This window comes from Nelumbo nucifera, chromosome 4 (genome assembly GCF_055504915.1).
Source record: "Nelumbo nucifera cultivar China Antique chromosome 4, China Antique-T2T, whole genome shotgun sequence".
Lineage (NCBI taxonomy): Eukaryota > Viridiplantae > Streptophyta > Magnoliopsida > Proteales > Nelumbonaceae > Nelumbo > Nelumbo nucifera.
In genome coordinates, this window is record NC_142652.1 from 20,947,554 (window position 1) to 20,968,454 (window position 20,901).

The 20,901-nt window shown below is 35.2% G+C and overlaps 1 protein-coding gene across 2 annotated transcripts; it reads right to left on the reverse strand.

Moving 5' to 3' along the window:
- Positions 1-14,110: 14,110 nt before the first annotated feature.
- Positions 14,111-19,250, reverse strand: LOC104597924 (uncharacterized). 2 transcript variants are annotated; one of them, XR_016085406.1, is made up of 4 exons: positions 19,059-19,250; positions 18,658-18,804; positions 16,817-18,408; positions 14,111-16,605 (listed from the first exon to the last, which is right to left on the reverse strand). XR_016085406.1 is itself a non-coding variant. In XM_010259721.3 (3 exons), the coding sequence occupies exons 1-3, from the start codon at positions 19,096-19,098 to the stop codon at positions 17,798-17,800; spliced, it is 798 nt and encodes a 265-aa protein (XP_010258023.1). In that variant the 5' UTR covers positions 19,099-19,250; the 3' UTR covers positions 14,115-17,797. The 2 variants fall into 2 exon arrangements, 1 of the variants encoding a protein (XP_010258023.1); XM_010259721.3 differs by having other exon boundaries at positions 14,115-18,408.
- Positions 19,251-20,901: the final 1,651 nt, after the last annotated feature.

The window sequence follows — 20,901 nt, forward strand, 5'->3', positions numbered from 1 at the left end:
CTGTCACACTGCTGTTTATTAGCTAGCAATCCATGAAAAAGAAAGGAAAAAAAAAAAAGGAAAGACGAGAGCTATATGTACTTGTAAAGTTTTTATGGTTTATTCTTTCTGGTTGCAACTGTGCACCCTTCAGCTTCATGTTGATGGTACTGGAGCTATAATGCGGTCCAACTACAACTCCAATGCTTTAAGAGTGTTACCTGGAACTGGAAGGGGCTTTGAGGGAAGGTGACAGAATGACACTGAATGCAAGGCACCCCCCTGCTCACGCAACTGGTGTTTCTGAGTTGCGAAGTTTCCAAAAGTGTACAAAAGATGCAAAGTTTCAGAGTGCAGGATGGTGGTTCCTTGGAGAATCAGCACATTTCTGGCAAGAAAAATATTATTACTGTCTAGTTTGTCACCTATTGTGCTGTAACTGAAGCAATTTTCTGAAATTCCCTTAATGCCATTGTTAGTCTTCATGTATGTCAAACATAGATCCACCCCTTGTTTATCATTGCTCCATTTGTTTGTAGTGTAAATCCATACTAGGTGTAAAATTTGCACTGCACTGGGTTCAGAGCTGCAGAGTTACATGATTCATACCTCTATCCGATGTAAAACTTTGCACCTTTGTCTTATTTGGATTCATTAAATGTGCAGAATTTGCTTTCCAAGAAATTATGCAAAAACTGCACCACCTTATCCTCAACTTCATTCTCTCTCTTACAAAATGGGGACCACATCATTTTACTTGCAAGGTACAATTTTATTCTTTCCAAAATAACGACCTTACACTTACCTTCATTTTATCTCCCATGATGTGGAGATCACTTTTTTTTTATTTTTTGCTTTCTATTTTCACTCCTCCCAAACAAAGTAAAACATGAAAATAAGGCTTGTTTATTTGGCAGTAAGTTACTTACCTGAGAAAATTTTAATCAAGTAAATACATTTATTCATGTTCTTTTATCAGATGGGTAAGTGATGAGTAAATTTCTTAAAAGATTCTTCTTTTTTTTTTTTGTAAAAATATTTTAGCCTTACACAATTTGGTCAATTCCCCCCTCCACGGGTAAGTAATTAATCCACTTTTTAGGTGGATAAAACTTTCATAGATAAGTTCCCAAAAACATATCTAAAAGAAAGTTTTAAGTTTTGTTTCTATGAGATATGAGATGCACACTTTAATAGTAAAAGAATATTGTCAACTTTCCCATTGACCAACTTCCCGCCAAAATTTGCACTAAGCCCATTAGCATTCTTGATTGGAAAGACGTTTTGTCCCGCTTTTTGGTACTCCTCACTTCCCCATCCTCATTGTCACTGGCTGTTGATGCAGTGCCTCTTGAGTCTTTACTTGACAACTTTACATGAAGATAGAGAAGAACTAGTTCTTTAAAAAAAAAAACTATGAAATTAAAGCTTTGTTTGCTTGCAATGCAAATCTGAACTGGATAAGTTTTGCAAGCATTTGTCTACAACTATAATTTGTACTCTTAATTGATGCAAAATGTGCACTTTTGTCTCATTTGCATTAAATAGCAATGCAATTTTTGCTTCTAAAAAATTCGTTGCAAATTTTGCACAATTTTCCTTCTACCTAATTCTTTTCATATAAAGCGGGAACCATATCAACTTACTTCCTGCCTTATTCCTCCAAAGCAAATAACCCCAACTTCCATTCTCTTTTATATGAAGTAGGGACCGCATCATCTTACTTCCTAATACCAACAAAATAAAGTCAAATTTGAAACAAAAATAAACCAGGATTTACACTCAGCCCATTTGCACTGCAAACAAACGGAACCTAAACAATTAGTAAATTATTAATTCGCAATACTAAAATCACCAACTGTATAAATGGTGTGCAGGACTACAGGTACTTATTGGGTCCTTTTTTTTTTGGTAGAAATTGGGTCCATGGCAAGGCAGCAAATACTTATAAGGAGAGATTCTATAGATCATATTATCATATAGAAAGGGATCTATATGTCTTTTAAGAAAGTATTTATTCCATAGTTAGTTAGTTAGGGTGTGTCTCATGCCATTAAAAAAACATGGGGTGGGCCTAAATCACCACCCAATAAATCTTTTTGGTGTTTCATAGCTGTGGTAGTAAACTGGCAAACAAGATAATAAATAATTTTAAGGAAAAAAAATCTTTAAATCAATAATTAAGATTGATAAAGAAATATTGGGAAATGACAGAAAAAATAAGGGCAATGGTGTCAAATGACTCAAATTGGAATTTCCATGAGAAACTCCTAATATAAATAGTTTATCTTTATTCCATGGCTGCTGTCCTTTCCACCATCTAGGTTTTATTACAGGGAATTAGAATGGAGCGGGAGATTCCTGAGGCACATGGCTGAGCCTTGTCAAGCACTGCCTACCTCTCAACAGTCATCCATTGATGCTATGTGGGTCATATCTTTCCTCCCTTTAATTATTTATTTTGGAAAACATTTTTTTGCCACAGTGTATAAGCTGTAAAAATTAATAGAAATCATTTCATATCTTTCTATGGTTCACATCTATTGTAAATATTACAAATATTAGCCTTAAATGCGATGTTTATTCTTAAAAGGAAATCCAAAAGGCCGTATGTTGTATCAAAAAAAAGGTAGTATTTGATGTACTATTTGTCTTAATGGGCAAAAAAAAAGGGAATCAATAATTATACTACTATTTTTTATTGCAATTCTACTAATAAATTGGATGAACAAAAGTGTCCTTGAGGAGTCAAGAAGCAACTTTTGTATAAGGTAATTAGATAAAATACAGGGTGGAATTAATTTAATGATCATTATTGAACTATATTCATGAAATAATTTAAATATATTACCAATTCTCTTGGAGAGAGAGAGAGACTGACTGTAATTTTTTTTTTGAAGAAGAAGAAGAAGAAGAAAAGAACTTGTTGACTTCATAATGAAGAAAATGATGTTGGATCGGCCAGGTAGATAAGATAAAAAGGATTTTCTTACTTTCCCCATACCAAACCCACCAAAAGAAAAAAAAAAAGGAAAAAAATGAGTAAGAAAATTTTCAGAGGGAAGTTTATGAAGCCTTATTCTATGTATGTTCAAGGGAATGAAAATGGTTAAACCTCAGCTAATATATTTAGAAACATAGGCCCCATTACAAACTAAATAACAAAAGGGTTCTTCTATCAGTTATCATTTTTTTTTTTAATTTTCATTGAAAACATTGAGTACATTATTATTGTATGTGCCAAATAGCCTAAATAAAAAAAAATATATTATTCCATGCATCAAACTAGAAGTATGCCCACTGTTCTATGATTGAGAAATATGCTTTTCAAGCATGTATACATGCCTGTAGACATGTACATGGGTGCATATATACATGCAGCAGACATGCATGTATGGGCCTGAATATACCCCTACAGGAAAGGTATGATGGTGATTGTTGAGATAAGAGCTAGGAGTTAAATGAAGTCTACATAATCACATGCAGAAAGCTAATGGATAACATTGGGACATGCCTTACATCAATAGGCAGCACCAACTGACTTATCCCAATCGTCTTTACCAAGGAACATTACTTATTTGCCCACTTTGATTGGCACAAGATACCCTACTTTTCCAAGACTCTTCCCTACCAAATGACCATGTGCAATACCCCCATCAATGAGTGGGCTTCAATAATCAATCAAATTGTATCAAACCCTAAAAGGTTTACCTAATTATAATACTCACAATAATGTTCCACATATGTGTATTTCTGTCTCACACACACATGTAGAGAGAGAGAGAAAGAGAGTATGTTAAGAGCACCAAAAGCATCAAATATTAAATGCATAGTCTCTATATTAACATCCTAAGGAATTCCAAGAAGCATCTCAGATTGTGTGGCCATTAAACAAGGGGGAGTTCATGTTAGATTTTTACTGAGAAAGAGGAAGTGAAGGTGTCATTTTTTTCTCCCTTTCTAAAACAACGTTGAATGTGATAAGATGGTTGAAAGCTAAATGGATCAAAGCTTGATTTGGATTCAAGGAAAGGGGCTTTGGAATCTTGAAGTCAAAACTGTTCTTGTATATTACTTCTATCTTCCATTAATGAATCACATGCATTATGTGTGAGCTGTGAAGCTTCCAAGATAGGTTGTTGCTTTTGACTGGTTAACTGAAAACAATAAGAAAATAATGTAAATTATTGATACCACACTGAATTTGATGTGAGGAGTTGCTTCACCATTCAAGCAATCCCCAAACCAAAAATTTTGCACTTCCCTCAATCTCAATCTCTTGTTACTGCATCAGGGTTCTGCAACAACCGTGGATGAATCTCATATCAAAAGCAGAAAATCAGTTTCTGATCTGATGATCTCTATTATCCACTTGTTTATTTCAACAAGTCACAAGGTTTCAGAAGACCCCCATATCCATCAATTGTATTATTCAAGTTCAATCTTTTTTCAAGATTACTTGTAACTTGTGAAAGATGGGTAGTCCTACGCCTACCCATGACTTGAATAAAGAAAAACTTATTGACTTGGCTAAGATAATATGTGATATCAGAACTAAAGCCCTTATTATAATTGCAGAAAATAAGATTTAATGATTCTCTATACAAGGGTTTGGTGAGACAGAAGCGCAAGGCAATGAAATGAGTGAGATGATTGATTGATTAATTAAAAACTAGAGTATTTAGACCCAAAAGCAAGGCAAGTCTAAGGACAGACCACACAATTGACTCGCCATATGAAGGGACTCCAATTCATCTCTGTCACATGTCGAGTTGATTAACTCAATTCAGATCATTTAATCATTTAATTAACAAGTGGGTCTGCTAAGGGGAAATAAAGAAAAGGGTAAACACCCACAACAACACCTCATACCCAAATGGGTTCCATGGGTCCACTCTAGTTGGCCTATTAGGCCCACAATCATGGTAGGTGGGCCTACCTGGTCATTGTAGGCCTAACCTTATGTAACGGCCGACAAAGCTCTCAGACTAGACCTGTTCATGGGCCGGGTAGCCCGATGGCCTGGCCCGGCCCGCACCCCAGTCAGGCTTAGGATTTGTCAAAAAAGCCTATAAAATACATAATATGTATTTTATATATTATATAAAATATATAAATAATATATATATTTATAATTTAATATATACATTTTTTATTTTTTTCTTTATAATTTTTCTCTCTCTCTCTATTCATTCGCTTCAGCAGTAGTAACAATATGGGCTAAATTTCGAGCTTGGGCCCAAATTGTAGACCCGATGGTCAGGCCGGACTCAGGCTCGAGCCTTAGAAAAATCTGTTAATACAGAATGAAAGCCTGACCTGAACCTAGCCCAACTCGGTCCATGAACAGATCTATCTCAGACCTCTCAAATGCCTTATCCCCTTTTTAAATTCAAGGCATGGAAGTTGGTTAGGCACATGTAACCATATGTGTGTTCTTATCCTGTCCCCCTCAGCTCATTGAAGCAAAAGCACATGAGGATTTCGTGGTGCAGGGCTCAAGGGACACGGTAGCTGGCGCACAAGAAAGCTCAACGCCCAACTCTTCGTACAGGAAGAAATTGACGACGGTGGGCGTGGGGGATGATGACAAGCAACCCAAGTCCATGGCCTCTGCTTTCAACACTTAGTCAGCAATTTCATCTGTTTCCTTTTGTGGCTTGTGTCGTACATGTGACGCATGATAAGGAATAGAGCCCCCTCTCATCCATCTACAGATCTACTCATGGGCCTAGCCCATATTTGATTGATTCAATGATCACAGCTTCCCATTGTCACTTATATACAGAGATTGATGGTTGATGAGTTAGTTGATCATGCTCACTCATCATCTTTCCCAACATCTTGTTAATTGTTATATCTCTTGATTAGATAGGATACAAAAACAAGTGTTTCAGAAGATGGGCTTTTGGGCTTGTTGTGTTGGCCCATTGGGCTATAGACTGGGCTTCATCTGATATAATTTTGGGCTTGGGCTGACCTCCACCCACATCCACATAGTGGGGTTCAGACTTGAGGGGGTGTCCTTCACCTTCAGTCCTTGGATGGGTCTTCATCCATCCAAAATTGAGAAATTAGGCAAAGATTCTCCATCAGAGAAGAAGAGCTATTCTACCCCCATCCTTCTATTATTACAATGAATGATGCACGCAGAGCCACATGGCCATCATACTTTAAATGATGCATTGCCAGCATGAACAGGGACAGGGGTAGCAGACCAAGTGCTGCAAATGAGTCGGGCCAAATTAGAAGCACCTAGACCCAAACTTGATTCGTTAATATTTCGATTCCAATCAAATCTTATCCATTCGATTTGGATTGATTCTATTGAATACCAAATATCATGCATTATATTATTTGATGAAATGGACTATGATGTATAGATGAGAATGACTTAAAAACAACTTCTATGGATTCTTGAGATAACATGCAATTTTCAAACCAACTTTATTAATAAATACATATTAATTCACGGTAAGTATAAGTATTCATGTAAGGCTTTTATTTGGGTAAGTGTATTTATTTATGTTTTTTTTATTTTTCAGGTAAATAAGATAATGACCATTTTATCTATAAAAAAATTATTATTAAAAGGGGCATTTTTATCTCATCTAAGTGTTGGTAATTTTTCTCAGGGGAAAATTATTTACCTGCCGGAAAGATGGGAATAAGTGATACCCAGGAAAATAAAGCCCTGTTTGGATAGACTTTTAAGTAAAGTATAAAAGTATGAAAAACACGACATAGCATTTGTATTATGTACTTTATACTTTTTGATTTCGTACTTTTAAAAGTATGAAAAACCCCAAAAGCATAAAGTCAGTTTTTTATGTTTTGTGCTTTTGTTTTCGCGCGAAAGGGTGGCATGACCACCCTTCTATAAAACTCTCAACCCTACCTCCGTTTGCCGTTGTCAGAGTCGGACTGCTGTCATCAATCTCAGACCCTGAAACCATCGGAAACTGTCACCGGAAGTACAAACGGACATGCTTTCACCAAACAGAAAATGGTACTTCTGTTTTAGAAAGCATATTTTTCAAAATTTTTTACCCAAATGGTTTTCAAAGCAAAAATAACAAAGTATAAGTATTTTATGTACTTTATGCTTTGATGTTTTTAAAAGTACAGAAGTAGAAATCTATCTAAACAGCGCCTAAATTTTTCCTGATCTTCACATAAGTTTAAAAAAAGATCATGGATTTTTTGGTTTAATGGGAATCAAAATCCCATTGGCCAACTTCCCCACTCAAAATCCAAAAACAAAGAAACCTTAAATATTATTGGATCAAATTGAACTGAAAAAGTGATTTATTACAAATTAAATAAACAAAAAGACAATAACTTGTGGAATTAATAAGAAATAATTTAAACATCCATAATTTAGCAACCGATATGGTTCTAAACAAAAGGGAATGGCAAGATTCGTGTAACTGACCCTGTATAGAATCAAATTGGGTAGTTCCATATTGAATCACCTTGATCAGATCAGATTCAAATTCGACTCGGGACAAACAAAACCATGGACAGCCCAATCTAGAAATTGGATTGGTAAGAAATGAGACTTGTGACAGTGAAAGGTGGGTCTTCCTCAAAAATAAAAATAAAAAAATTATGGGTCTTTAAGTAGACTGCAATGCAGCCAATGCTCCCTTCACATTCATAGAATCAAAATCCAAAATTCATAGAAAATGCTCCCTTGAAATAGCTTCCTTAGGTTGAATTGGTCCAAGATTTTTGCCTAATAAGCAATTATCTTGCCAGTGCATTAGGTAGTACTTTGCCACCAACCCACCATACTTTTGGTACCAAGGCTTGAATATATGGTACGTTTATATTTAATTAAATGGTCAGAGAGAGAGATTGCTCAGTTTAACCACCCACAGGGTAACGGTTAGAAATATTAATAGTATAGGTTATAATTTATTGTTCTTTTTAAAATTCACAGCTCAATTTCCCCAACATTTATATACAAATATCAGTTATTTTCCTGTTATTTTTTATTAATAAAAATGAGGTGCCAACGTGCCCAGATAAATAGGATTAGGACCCACCATTATAGGTTTGGTTGGGGAGTGAACTGATTGATAAACACAGAGATGTTGGTAAAATGTCCATTGAGTAATACCCTGATCACAAGATGGAAATCTCAAGGACAAATTACCAGTAATCACTCACTCCATTGGCCATTGTCCATTGATGGGGGCACTCAGCAATAAAATAACATAGCAAGCACAGCATGTGCTTTTGTCGACACAATGAAAGAAAATTTAAAGGGAGAAACTGTAACACCTTCTTCATCCAACTCAGTTGAGGTGGCAGAAGCTTTGGCTTGAAAAAGAAAAGAAAAAAAACACAAAGATTGCTATATAATTAAGGGAGATAGTTTAAGCATCAATTGACATGATTAAGGACTACTAATACTCTGAGAATATGAATCTGCCATTAATGAAGCCAACGACCTCTCAATGAAATTGATTTTTTTAATTCTTTTTAAGGTTGTCTTTCATTATCATCTTCATGCTAGGGGACATAATAGCTTGATTGGTCAAGCTTGATGTATGATTGTGAGTATAGGGGAAATTGCATGGGCGCCCGCACAGAGGGACACCCAACGCATACCCGATAGCACATCTCAACCGTGTATTAGAAATATCTTCCTATAACAAGTCAATATATGCAGAGATGTGCATGTGGGGTGCCAATGTGAACTCAGTATAAAGAGGCATCTGTGTTGCATTGCACCTGGTATATTAATGGTGAACAATGATAGATAGACAAGACATAAGACATAAGACTATAAGAGGTCCCCTTGGATGATGACCATGGGGAACATGATCAGAGAAGATGCATTGATGTTTTATTTATTTATTGGGATCAATGAAGAAAGAATTTAAGTATGCCCATATCCTTGAGAACTTAGAAGACGTTTAGCCTTTTAGCCAACTGGGTCCATATTTCATAAATCATTTTATCATTTGGAGAGGTCAAGTTCATGAATGGGTGAGAAGAGTGATTATTGAGGACTCTTGGGGTTACCCACAAGGTGCTGGAGCCGCACATCTAGAATATGTTTTGTACTTGTATGTTCTCGTGGATGGGGACATGTTGTGGACATGATTCAACGTATGATACGCTCCATAATGAAAATATTAGTTTCTAGCAATTTTAACTATTGATGATATCATATATTATGTTAGTTTCAGTTTTGACACCCATTAAACTACTATTAAACATTAATACTTATTAATTATTGATATTTGAAAGTTGCCACTTGTCAATAGGGGTGTAATTTGGGCGGATAGGTCAAAATTTGAATGGACCCGGCCCGAAGATTCAAGTCCAAGGTAATATAAAATGCTAATTCGGCAGTCGGCACCCCTGCCTATTGCTTATACCTTATATTCAGCTTATTGGTAATCTCGTAAACTTGAACCTTGGTTCTGGATGGATGTGCAGCTGTAATGTCTTGTGGGTAGTAGATTGAGATTCCCTGTGGGGTTACACTATTTTCTGTGTATGTTCTCCCACAAGTGTGTGTGTGTGTTTGATAAGGCTGTATTTGGTTGTAATGTAAATAAATTTGGATCGATGTAAAATCACGACAATACAAATGATTTGAGTGTAAATTTTTACCTATTTTTGTTTCAAATTTTAACTTATTTTGTTTGATTACAATACAAATAAAGTAAATTAAGACATGCAGCATAATAAAATAAAATAAAAAACAAAATTAAACAAAAATTTACATTTTTTATATTTGCACTCCTATGCATTTGTACTGGTACAAATAAATTTGTACTGCAACCAAACACAGCCTAAGTGTTGTTCTCCCATAAGTGGGATGCATTTTGTATACAGTGGATAATATATATATATAGATGGATAGATAGAATTGGGTTTTGATGTACTTTTTCCTTGCACTAATGTTCAGTCCATTACATGAATGTCACAAAGATAGGATTAGCTGAAGAAAATAATTGTTCAGTGGGCTGTGAAGCTAATCATAACTTGACCTATTCACAGGCTGGGCTTCATGCTATGCCATTTTGGGCTTGGGATTCCTGGGCCAAATTCTTTCAAGTTTTGGCAAAAGATGAGCCCAGCCACGAACAGGCGTAATGAGAACACCTCACATCAGTCATAAAATACATGCAGCCTATGACCATTCAACCTTCATCGTAGGCCTCAAGCATTTTATGACAAATTTGGATTAGCTGAATGCTTTAACTGTTCAGCGGGCTGTGGAAACAATGATGAGATTTCACATCAGTAATAAACTTATGGGTTCCACTGTAAAAGATGCGGGATCTATGTATTTTATACTGACGTAAAACCTTATAATTGATTCCACAGCCTGCTGAATAGCTAAACCTTTTTCTTTTATGACTGACATGGGATGTTATCATTAGTTTCGCAGACCGCTACAAAGCCATCGCTTTCAGCTAATCTGAATTAGTGATCCATATTTGTGTATTTATGAAAGAGGTTTAGCTGAGTTTGGTATCAATCACTTTTCTCACACTAGCCATAAATGCAAGTGAGAGATTAAGTGATTGTGGGTCATATGCACTTTATATTTAGTGCGGAGTAGACTTGTCAATGATACTTGAAAATCCGTAACTCAATCTGATTATCCCAGATTCAGATGATGTATTTATTAGGACTGTTCATGGGTCAGGTTGGATCGATTTACTAGCTTTTTCAACCGATCCGACCTGATCGAGTTACCTAAAGATTAAACCGAAACCGACCCTCTATTAAGTAAAATCGATCTGGTCAATTTAGGTCAATTTGGATTGGTTTTGGTTTAAATATAATACATTTCCGAAACACATATTTCAGCTATATAATATATATATTATATACAATATTTCAGAATATATTTTCTTGAAATAGATTTCAAACTGAAATATGTATTATATATAATATTTCAATGAGAACATATTTATAGATAACTCGGTTCGGTTCGGTTCGGTTTTCATGTGTGAAAATCGAAATCGAACCGAATTATCGGTTTACCCATCTTTCCAACCTGAAACCGACCAGTGATGAAGAAAAACCGGCCAAATCGAGTTGGGTCGGGCCAGGTTGGTCGGTTTGGTCGGTTTGAATTTATTTGTGAATAGCCCTAGTATTTATGTAATTAGATCATATTTGGATTTTGCAATCTCATCCAATTAATAATTGAATCATATTGAATTCGGATTTTGACTCAATCTGATTTGATTAAAATCCAAATTCAATTATATTATAATATTTATTGATTTTATTATATAAATTTATACAATTATATTTAAAATTAAAAAAATATATATTTTATATATTATATTAGCATACGAATTTAAACATAATAAATTCAGTATGTTATATTTACAGTAATATATTATATATAAAAATTGAAAAGTAATTAACTTTTTAATTTTTCTTTTGTATTTAAAAAATTAAAATAAAGTTAGATTAAATCCAAATCCATTAGGATTCAAATTCAAATCTAATGTCTTCAAATTTAATCAGATTTCATATTGAATTTAGGTGCAAATTTTCAATAATCAAATTGAATTTAGATTTTGCTAAAGCTAATCCAATTACATTCCTAGGAAAAAAAGTGCAGCAGATTCGGACTATGGGAAAACACCTTGGCCGAGTATTTGGATGTATCAAAAGCTCTTGACGCAATAAAATGTTGTTTGTAAAAAAAGGCCCAAGTGGCCAATTAATAACAGCTGAAAGTAGCTGAATTAAATAATATATGTCCTTGGTTTTTTGCTTAAAAAAATAAACCATTAGGTTATAATAGGTTAAAAGTTCAGATGCCATCTTAATTCTTACATCTCTAAAAGAAAACAGTAATAAATTCACAGTTCAGACATTACCAAATGCATTTTAGACGAATCCGGATCTCCTCCAATAAAATACGTTCAACACCCCATTAACATAATATGGTTGGTCTTTAAAGGGGGTGTTGAACTTAAAAATAAGGTTTAAAGTATCGATACATATCAATTTGTATTAGTTAATATGTATCGTATCGATGGCTTTCTAATACATCCCTACAGGGATTGTATCGGGTCAGACTATAGTTTAAAAGGTAGATAAGACTTAAACTGATCCCTCTAAACCGATTTAAAAAAATAAAAATCAAATCAAACATAAAAAAAAAAACACTAATACAGTCCAATACACCATACCAGCATATCGGCCTATATCAATTTAAACCCTTTGACAATCCATATTAATAGGGATATTCGGATATATAGGTTTATACGAATATGATATAAGTAATCATGTCAAACTTTCAAACATGAACACGACCTACTATTACACGTGTTAATACAACACAACCCATATAACCCAAATTAACGCAAAACCAACACGATTAACCAATTAAAAGTAAATAATAAAATAATCCATTATGTAGACAAATTCATAAAAGCCATTGCACCCATAATATAACAATTGAATCTTCAGGCCATTTTAGAGTTAAATGGATCAACTCGAAATTGATACATTTATTAATCGTATTAAACAACAGGTTGACATAATTTTTGATAAAAACACAATTAAACTAAACCTAAACCTACTAATTTCCGTGTCATATTGAATCATATCATATTCCTGTGTCGTGTCAAATTTTACTAGCCTTACATACAAATATATAAAGAGTAAGGAGTTAAAATTATGTAAACGAGTTAAAAAAAACACTTAAAGCCAAAAAGGGCATATATTGTTACTATTCTCATGATGTTATTGTTACACCCCAAGAGGTGCCTTAAGATAAAACAAGCAACAAAAGATTCTAACTAGTTCCTTCAATGTTTCAATTGGCTCAAACATAAGGGACGGATGATCAGGACCCATCCTCAACTTGCCCAACATAAAACATCCTATCTGTACCAAAAGTCAACATGCTTCTACTGTTCAGAATAATTGCATCAAACATGGGTTCCATCATCCATGGCTAGGGATCTAGCAGAGTGATGCACATTATACTTTTCAAGCAACATGCCATGTGAGCCTGTGAGGCTCCTAACTGATCATCAGCAACTCAGAAATGCCAATAGCTTAGAACAGCTTTTTAGCCACCTGTGATGCTTATCGAATTACAACTGTACACAATACACACGCGTGTCGCTAGTAGGTAGCTTGTAGAACAGATTTGAGCCTAGCAATTGGCCCGGAGTTGGACCCATTATCAAATCAAAAGATGCCAGTAAGGGGGTGAGTTCATGCTTAATTGGGTTGTAAATGGACCCATTTACAATCGCTGGTTTGTGAACATTGAAATCTCTACGCCACTATGCCTAGGCTTTACACGTTCTGCTAGGGCACTATTTTTTTTTTTTTCTGGAACTAAAATTTTCCTATATCATTAAATGTTTACATCTGTTAGAGAGTATCGGTTCATATGCTTTCGTTAAATCATAAATTCTGTATTTGATTTCCAAGAGAAGAAAGGAAAATTACAGAGAAGGAAAGTAATCATAGATTTTCTTACATGATTTCTGGTTTCCTTCACCAAGAGAAAATCAATGAGAAAATGCTAAGGGAATGGTATTTTTTCTATTTTGAATTTTGGATGGTGAGAAAATAATGTCATCTGTCTCTCACAAAGCTTACTTTCCCATAATAAGGTTAGGTTATAGATCCCCAGTTCTTATCAACATCATTTATAGCAGAAGGAATGCCACAACTCACAAGATAATGACCAGAGTGACTGTCTTTTGCATAAAGCACAGGATATAAATATAATAAATGCTCTTGATTTCACAAATTCTTATTCAGAAATGACCACAAACCCTTTATATTGCATTTTCAGATTGACCCTTGTCTGTGTATATGTGTATATAATGTCTGCCATCAAAATGTCAATAAATATCTGAATCATTTTGATCTTCCCCAATGAAGAATTCTAATTAGTTTGTAACAATATATGGCAGATTAGAATCCAGTGGATTTCAAAATGTAAAGGATATTTTTAACAAATTGCATATAAAGATTTCTTGCCTTGGTCAGGGTTGGGAGAGTTGAACCACCAACCACCAATTCCATTCTTTTTAGGTAATAGATCATGAAATTCTAAGCAAAAATTCCAACTTTAAATTTATTAAATAGCACAACCACTATACAGAGAGTCTTTGAGGGAAAAAAAATAGTAAGAAAAGTAAGCTGGATATATTTTCTTGGATAGTAAGCCTTGAGCAAAATTCAATTGCCTAGTCAATGTCCAACCAGTAGGGAAAAGTTCTACTTCAGTAGAAAGTTTTAACATTTCTAACATCAGTTCTAATATTCCATTAAGACTGACATCCAGGATCATCTTGCTCCAATTTCCCAGATAAATACCAGCAACAGATAAGTATTACAGTCAACAACATACAGGGAAAAAAATCATGAAGAATAAGATCATAATAAACCAACGCAAGAAGTTTAATCCTTTTGCTACCTGAATCAGATCTCTTACCACAATACAGATAACAGGTTTGGACTTCCCAGTTAGGTGTTTCTTGAATCAAGTGGTGTATAACATCAACTGGAGCCATCTCAGCAGGTTGGACATTCAATTACTCTACCAAGTCATGTTCTCATTCCTTTGGCCAAAAGAAGGAACCAATGGTTGAGGAAATTTTTGGTAAATTCTTGCTTGGTCCCTCTCATAGGTCTTCTTGACAATCCACAGCTTGTCACTTGAATTCCATCACTTACCATCCACTATCCTCATCTGAGATATGCGCCTTAGTCCTTAAAGGATCATAGATGTCCAGAAATTTTAAAACAGTAATCTAAATTATGAAAATTAAGTGAATACATGAACCGCAAGTATAAGTACATAATCATACATTTTTGAAGTGTGCAGAGATAGGCCTCTGAGAAAATGTCTCTGTATGTGAGATACACAAGATTATCTGTTTACAGGTATGAAGTGATTCTTTTCAAATTAAAAATTTTTTTGTACAAAAAAATTAATATGAACAAGCTGAAGTTATATACTTATCAGTATGAACAACTCTATAGCACTTGACAACTCAAGTTCAAAAAGAATAATTCTGAAATTTAATTATAATAGGAAATTAGAAAATAACGAGTTAAGGGGCAGAAGAGCTTAAACCCTAAAAAGAATTATAAGCACGTTTTGATAAATTTAGGGCTAAGGTTTGATTTAATGTAGGAAATTAAAAAACAGTAGACAGCCTAGTCAATAGAGTGGGGTGGGTGAAGCCAATCTAACTCAACCCAACCCAAAAAATGAAAGTCAAGTTGGTTGAAAATGGGCTAGGGTTTGTCTTGGGCAACCTGACCTAACCTAAACCCCATGTATAGAGTGTTGAAGATCCAGTTGGTTAGGGTAGGGTCAAGGTTTTAGAAACTTGAATTGGGATACAGTTGACCTCAGCTCAATCCAACCCAGTCCAGGTTGCACCCATACCAAAAGGTCAAGGGTATAAGCCTAAAGACCAGATAAGTCGGTCTTTTCCCTCTTTATCCCATTAAGCTACATTAATGGCCAAACTACACCTCACACTTTATGTTGAATCCAAAATTCTAGTGCCAAAAAAAAGTGTTGAAACGTTTGATTCATTTAAAATTAAGTTCTTTTATAAGTAAATTATAAATGTCTGCCATTCTTCATCTTGGTTTTCTTGTACATTAATCCAGAGTAAATTCTTGGGGTGGAATGAGAAACAATATAAAAGAAATCTCTTCCCTTTCTTCCCTTCCAAACTCCATCTGTAACCAAAAAAGAATTATTCTCAGTAATAAGAAACCACAGGAACCGAATTGAGCAAGGTAGTGTCTGAACAATCAACACCATCCACTAAACTATTCTGTATAACCTGAAATTAGCTGTTAGAACTTAGAACCAAACAGATTTTCCTTCTGCCTCGTATATGTTTTAAATAATGTTGGCTTCTACCTCTTATATGTTCCAATGATTTTCACTTTTTCAGTTTTACACTTTACTGGTTTGGATTACTATGAATAAGCACTTCATGATGGTTCTTCCTCTCAACTGAAACTGTTCATTTTTTTAAGATGTTCATCATTCATTAAATGCAGATTCTCAAATTTCTCCCACAGATTTTGGTAGTCAATGATTTTCTTCCAATGTTACATTGTTAATTGTTTTATAGGTAAAATAGTATTACCATCAACAAGATCTACATACATAAATTACAAGACATGATTGCTATGCTTCATGTACAAGATGTACACCAATATTCAAAAGAAACAGAAAATATAATGTCATGACAGTTATTACAGAAGTGGAAGGTTACTGAACTTCACATGGGGCAGAAGTATAAGGTCACTGAAAACATAATGTCTTGGGGCACCTCTTTCCACCAAAGGTACACTGTTTTCTTTCTTCCAAAATCTCCAATAGATATTGAAGGGAGCAAAGGAGCAAAAATTCCAGAGAAGCGACCCTCTTTCCTGAACTCCTCTAATAGAGCATTCATCGAAAAAGAGGTGAGTGGTATCTTAGAACCAACCATCCCCTCAAAAGGAGAACTACACATTAGAGAAGAATTTACAGGAAGCAGTAACCTTGGAAAACTCACAAGTAGGTGTGACACTTATTCTTCCTTGACCTGACATAAGGAACTTGAGTTTTCCATATTTTTGCCCCTACCAAATCAAGTAATCAGTGGTGAAAATCTTATTGAGATTAGCAGTCAACATGAACAAACAAACTTCAGATGGAACATTTGAGGCCAAATCAACTTCCAATGGAATGAGACACCCCCCCACCCCCAAATGAAGTTTTATGGCCATTGACTCTGCATTCTAAGTTCCTCCAATTTCTTTCAGGAATATTATATCCCTTCCTCGTCTTTACCTTTTTCTTTGCCATGCCACGTGGTTTCATTGTTGTATGGAGAGCCTTTAGATTTCTTCATCCATCCCCTAACAGTTTGTCCCATCCATGTTACTGATAGGTGAGTTTGACCAAAGTCAACAATTCCTGCATGACCTCAAACCAACTTTTGGTCTATTTCATTTCTTTCGAGGCATTGCTTTTTACCTTATCTGTTTTATATCCTTCCTCATGATAATTAGCCATTGTTAAAGCAGCTGCAATTTTTTATAACTGGCAATTTGGACAATTGTCCACCAATGGATTTTGACACAAATAGTCATGTCCTGTTGCAGTGAGCCCTTTTTTTCTTCTTCCTCTTTATCTTTTTCCATGCGGACCATGCCACAGTCACTACTTCATGGTTACCTGTTCCTCTTTTATGATAATCATGCTTCTTCATCTGCATGCTCTCCATAGTATATTTTGCTCACAATTATTTGTCACTGTCAAAGCAGGTGCCAAATTTTATGCAACTTGTGATTTCTGATTCCATGCTATTATCCTCCCATGAATTTTGATGCAGGCCATTATTTTTGTGGGCATTATTATTCTTCCTCCTCTTTAATTTTTCCTGTCCAGTAACTCAGGATTTTCTTTTGTTTCCAAAGCGGCTTCTAGCTATTCTTTGACCTTCTGCAATTTCAGAGGATTTATAAATCTTCTTCACCATCTTCATTTTCTTCTGTGTTATTATTGCTTTTTTTGTGATTGTTTGCAAGGAATCCTCCAACTTTTGATTGGCACCATTACTTCCAAAAGACTTCACATTCGTTTTGCCTTACTACACCTCCATGGTACTGTCCTTCAATGAATTTTGACCTGGTTCATAATCCTCAAGGAGATTGATGCAAGTCATGCAACTTTTCCATCTTCAGTCCTCCCCCTGCCAAGCCCCTTTCTTCATGATCCTTAGTTGTTTGAAATTCGGTCTTCTCATTTCTAAAAACCAGAAGTTCTACTCTATCCTCCAGCAGCCTCTGGTATCAATTTATTATTGCTTTCATGGGCATCATATGTCTTCCTTTTCCTCCATCGCTTCTCATTCTTTTTTCCCTTTTCCTGTTCCATTCTCTTGTTGTGAGTATTTTCTTCAACCACTGAAGCAGCATAAGCAAGCAATTGAAGGCCAGATCCATCCAGAATCTTTTCACCTAGGTAAGTGTATTCAAGTGAACTATGCTTCTTATCTGCTACTATTTCTTCCAGCACGTGCACTTCCACATTATTTTGTACTGCCATTGAAGTAGTTTTGATACCTCTAGAAGTGGTTTCCTTTGGTGGATTCTTACCCAGGTTATCATTTTCAAACTCATTGTGCATCTTCTCCCTCACAGTTTTATTTGCAATAACCCCTTCTTCCTCATTTATCAACGCTGCCTCTAACATTCCCTCGACAAGATAACCTTTTCCCAAGGAAGTGTCATGTTGTTTTCTTTTATTCTCTTCATGAGGACCATCTTCTGCATCGTCTACCGTTATCTTCAAGTCCATATCATTGAATTTAGAAGGAAAACTGTACATCTTCTTTATCTTCCTTCCCCTTTTCAACTTCCCCTTTTCTTCCTCTGGCCCTGCAACATTGCATAAACCATCTGAGTTTTCTTTTCTCATAACAACAATTTTTTTTTCCGGTAAGTTTGTAACTAGAAAATTTTCCTACTGATGTAAAACAAAAACGATTTCATATTCATGATTGCACTTCCTTTTCATGGTCATTTCGGCAAATTTATTCTTTTACTTCGTAAAACATTTACATCGTCACGCAGTATAAATAGATTTCCTTGCAGAAATCAACAAACTCTAAACAGGGAAAATCTCACCTTGATTTCTCTTCCTCGCCTTCTTGTCCGACTTGAATTCAGAACCATGAATCCTCTCTTTCAAGTCCTCCTCAAGGTATATAGAATACAAGCTGCGCAGTCCTCTCTTCTTTCTCTTCTTCAACTTGTCACTCTGCTCATCTGGTCCTATACCATTTAAAGAACGATCTAAGTCTCCCGTCCACGTAATAAGAAATTGATGATTGTTCTCTACTATTCGACAAACAGAAGAAAGATTCCCACCATGATAGTTAACTCAATTAGACCAAAAACAAACGAAATATCAAAACCAAAACCAAATAGCAAAAGGACGCTGATGCGTTGAGACAGTGATATTAAAACACCTGAACATATAAGAAGACGTACATCCATTCAAGTTTCTAGGGTATTTCCAAGCTTACCTGATGCCATGGCCATGGCCATGGATTTGGAAGGCTGCATATCTCTGGTTCGAAGTTCACTGATCCGCACTTTCTAGATTCTTCGCTCTTTCCCATCCCACGTCGAGCTCTGGTTTTATAACGTGCGTCTCGCGGTGCTGTTTGTAAAGCGTAATAGAGGCCAGTCAACCTAACTAACGACCCCCCTAACCGCCATCCCAACACCCAAATTTCACTCACCTTCTTTATGTTTTCAAATATTTCATTAACCTCCCCTATTTTTTTCAAATGTTTTTGACCTCTCCTGTTATTTATTATCCCACAGGGCCACAAACAACAGGAATTGTCAAAAATTCCCTTTCTAATTCAGTTAAATTTAGTTATTCCCCCCCTCCCAAAAAAATATTAATTCACCACTAGGTCCACTACAAAAATAAATAATTTTCACAATTTTAATGATAGAAATGGACAATTAAGAATTTAAGAGAAATAGATCTCAATAAATCTCTTTATTAGGGTGGATAATTTGGTCATGCTAAACTTTAAGAACAACTCTGCCTTAACGTGCATACCTCCCTTCGCTTCACGTCCAGACCACCATGTGAAAAATCTAATCCATATATCCTAACGCTGTAACTTGGGCCGGGTTGGCCCGAATCCAATCCGAAAAAATTGGGTTGGGTTGGGTCATGTTGATGCTCGACTTTATTTCGGGTTAGGTTAAGGTTGACCCTTTAGAAAACCCAACGCTATAGTACTTGGCATACATAAATATATGTTATATGTAATATCATACATTGATTTGTTTAGATGCATGATATTGTATAGCCCCCACCAAATAGTATCATGTATTTCTTTTAAGATAATCACTTCATTTAATCCTAATCAAAAAGACTAAAACCTCAATAACATTATTTTAAGTTTTTTGAAAATTTTATTCTTCATCTCCTCTATTTTGTTTGTCACCCAAGAAAGATCTATTGTAAGTCATAACTCATAATAAACTATAGTCATTTCTTAAATTTGTTTTTCTGAATTTTGTACCAAAAGAATAATAAAAAAAAAATGTCAACAAACAAATACTAATAAAACATAAGATTAATATATAGTGAAAGTTGAGTTAAGATTTAAAATCGAGAAATTCTATGAGATTTTAAGGGATGGGAAGAAAATTGGGTTGAAATTGACTTCAGGTTGGATTAAAACTTTATACCACTTAATGACTGATTAACAATAGGTACTAAATTAGCATACTTTGAAAGTTCAGATACTAATTTAAATTATTGTATTTTAAAGTTGAGGGACCAAAGGGACCAAAGTGGCACTAAACCCAAGTACAAACACAAATATGTATAGTACAAAATAATACAAAATATGAGGTTTTGTCCTGTACATATTTATATTTGTACTCTTTCCAAACTGCGCCTTTATAACAAAAGCTGGTGCCCGATGAGAAGAGTCCACGTTCTATAAACGTAATAATCAGAAAATTTTATGGACTTTTATCGCTTATTTAGCAATGATGGTTCCAAGTTTCGACCAGATAATTGAGCACCGTTTGGCATTGTTCCTACCTGTTTGTATTTCCAAGAAAATCCCTGTTCCCGAGTAGGAATCCTGTTTCTAGTTCCTGAGCAATATTCCTCAATACAGATTGGATTTCTTCTTTTGTTATAGGGTTTCGATTGAATAAGCAGTTCAGTCCCTCGTCAAATAGCCACGGACACCTTGTATTGTCCCAATGCACCGGTGAAAAGTGCATCGTGTGTGGGTGGGAGCCTGGACTTGGAGCGATACAAGTGAGATAAAAAAACGAGCGCAGGGAACAAACTTAGCTGCGGCCTGCAGTCTGCAGTTTAGTCAT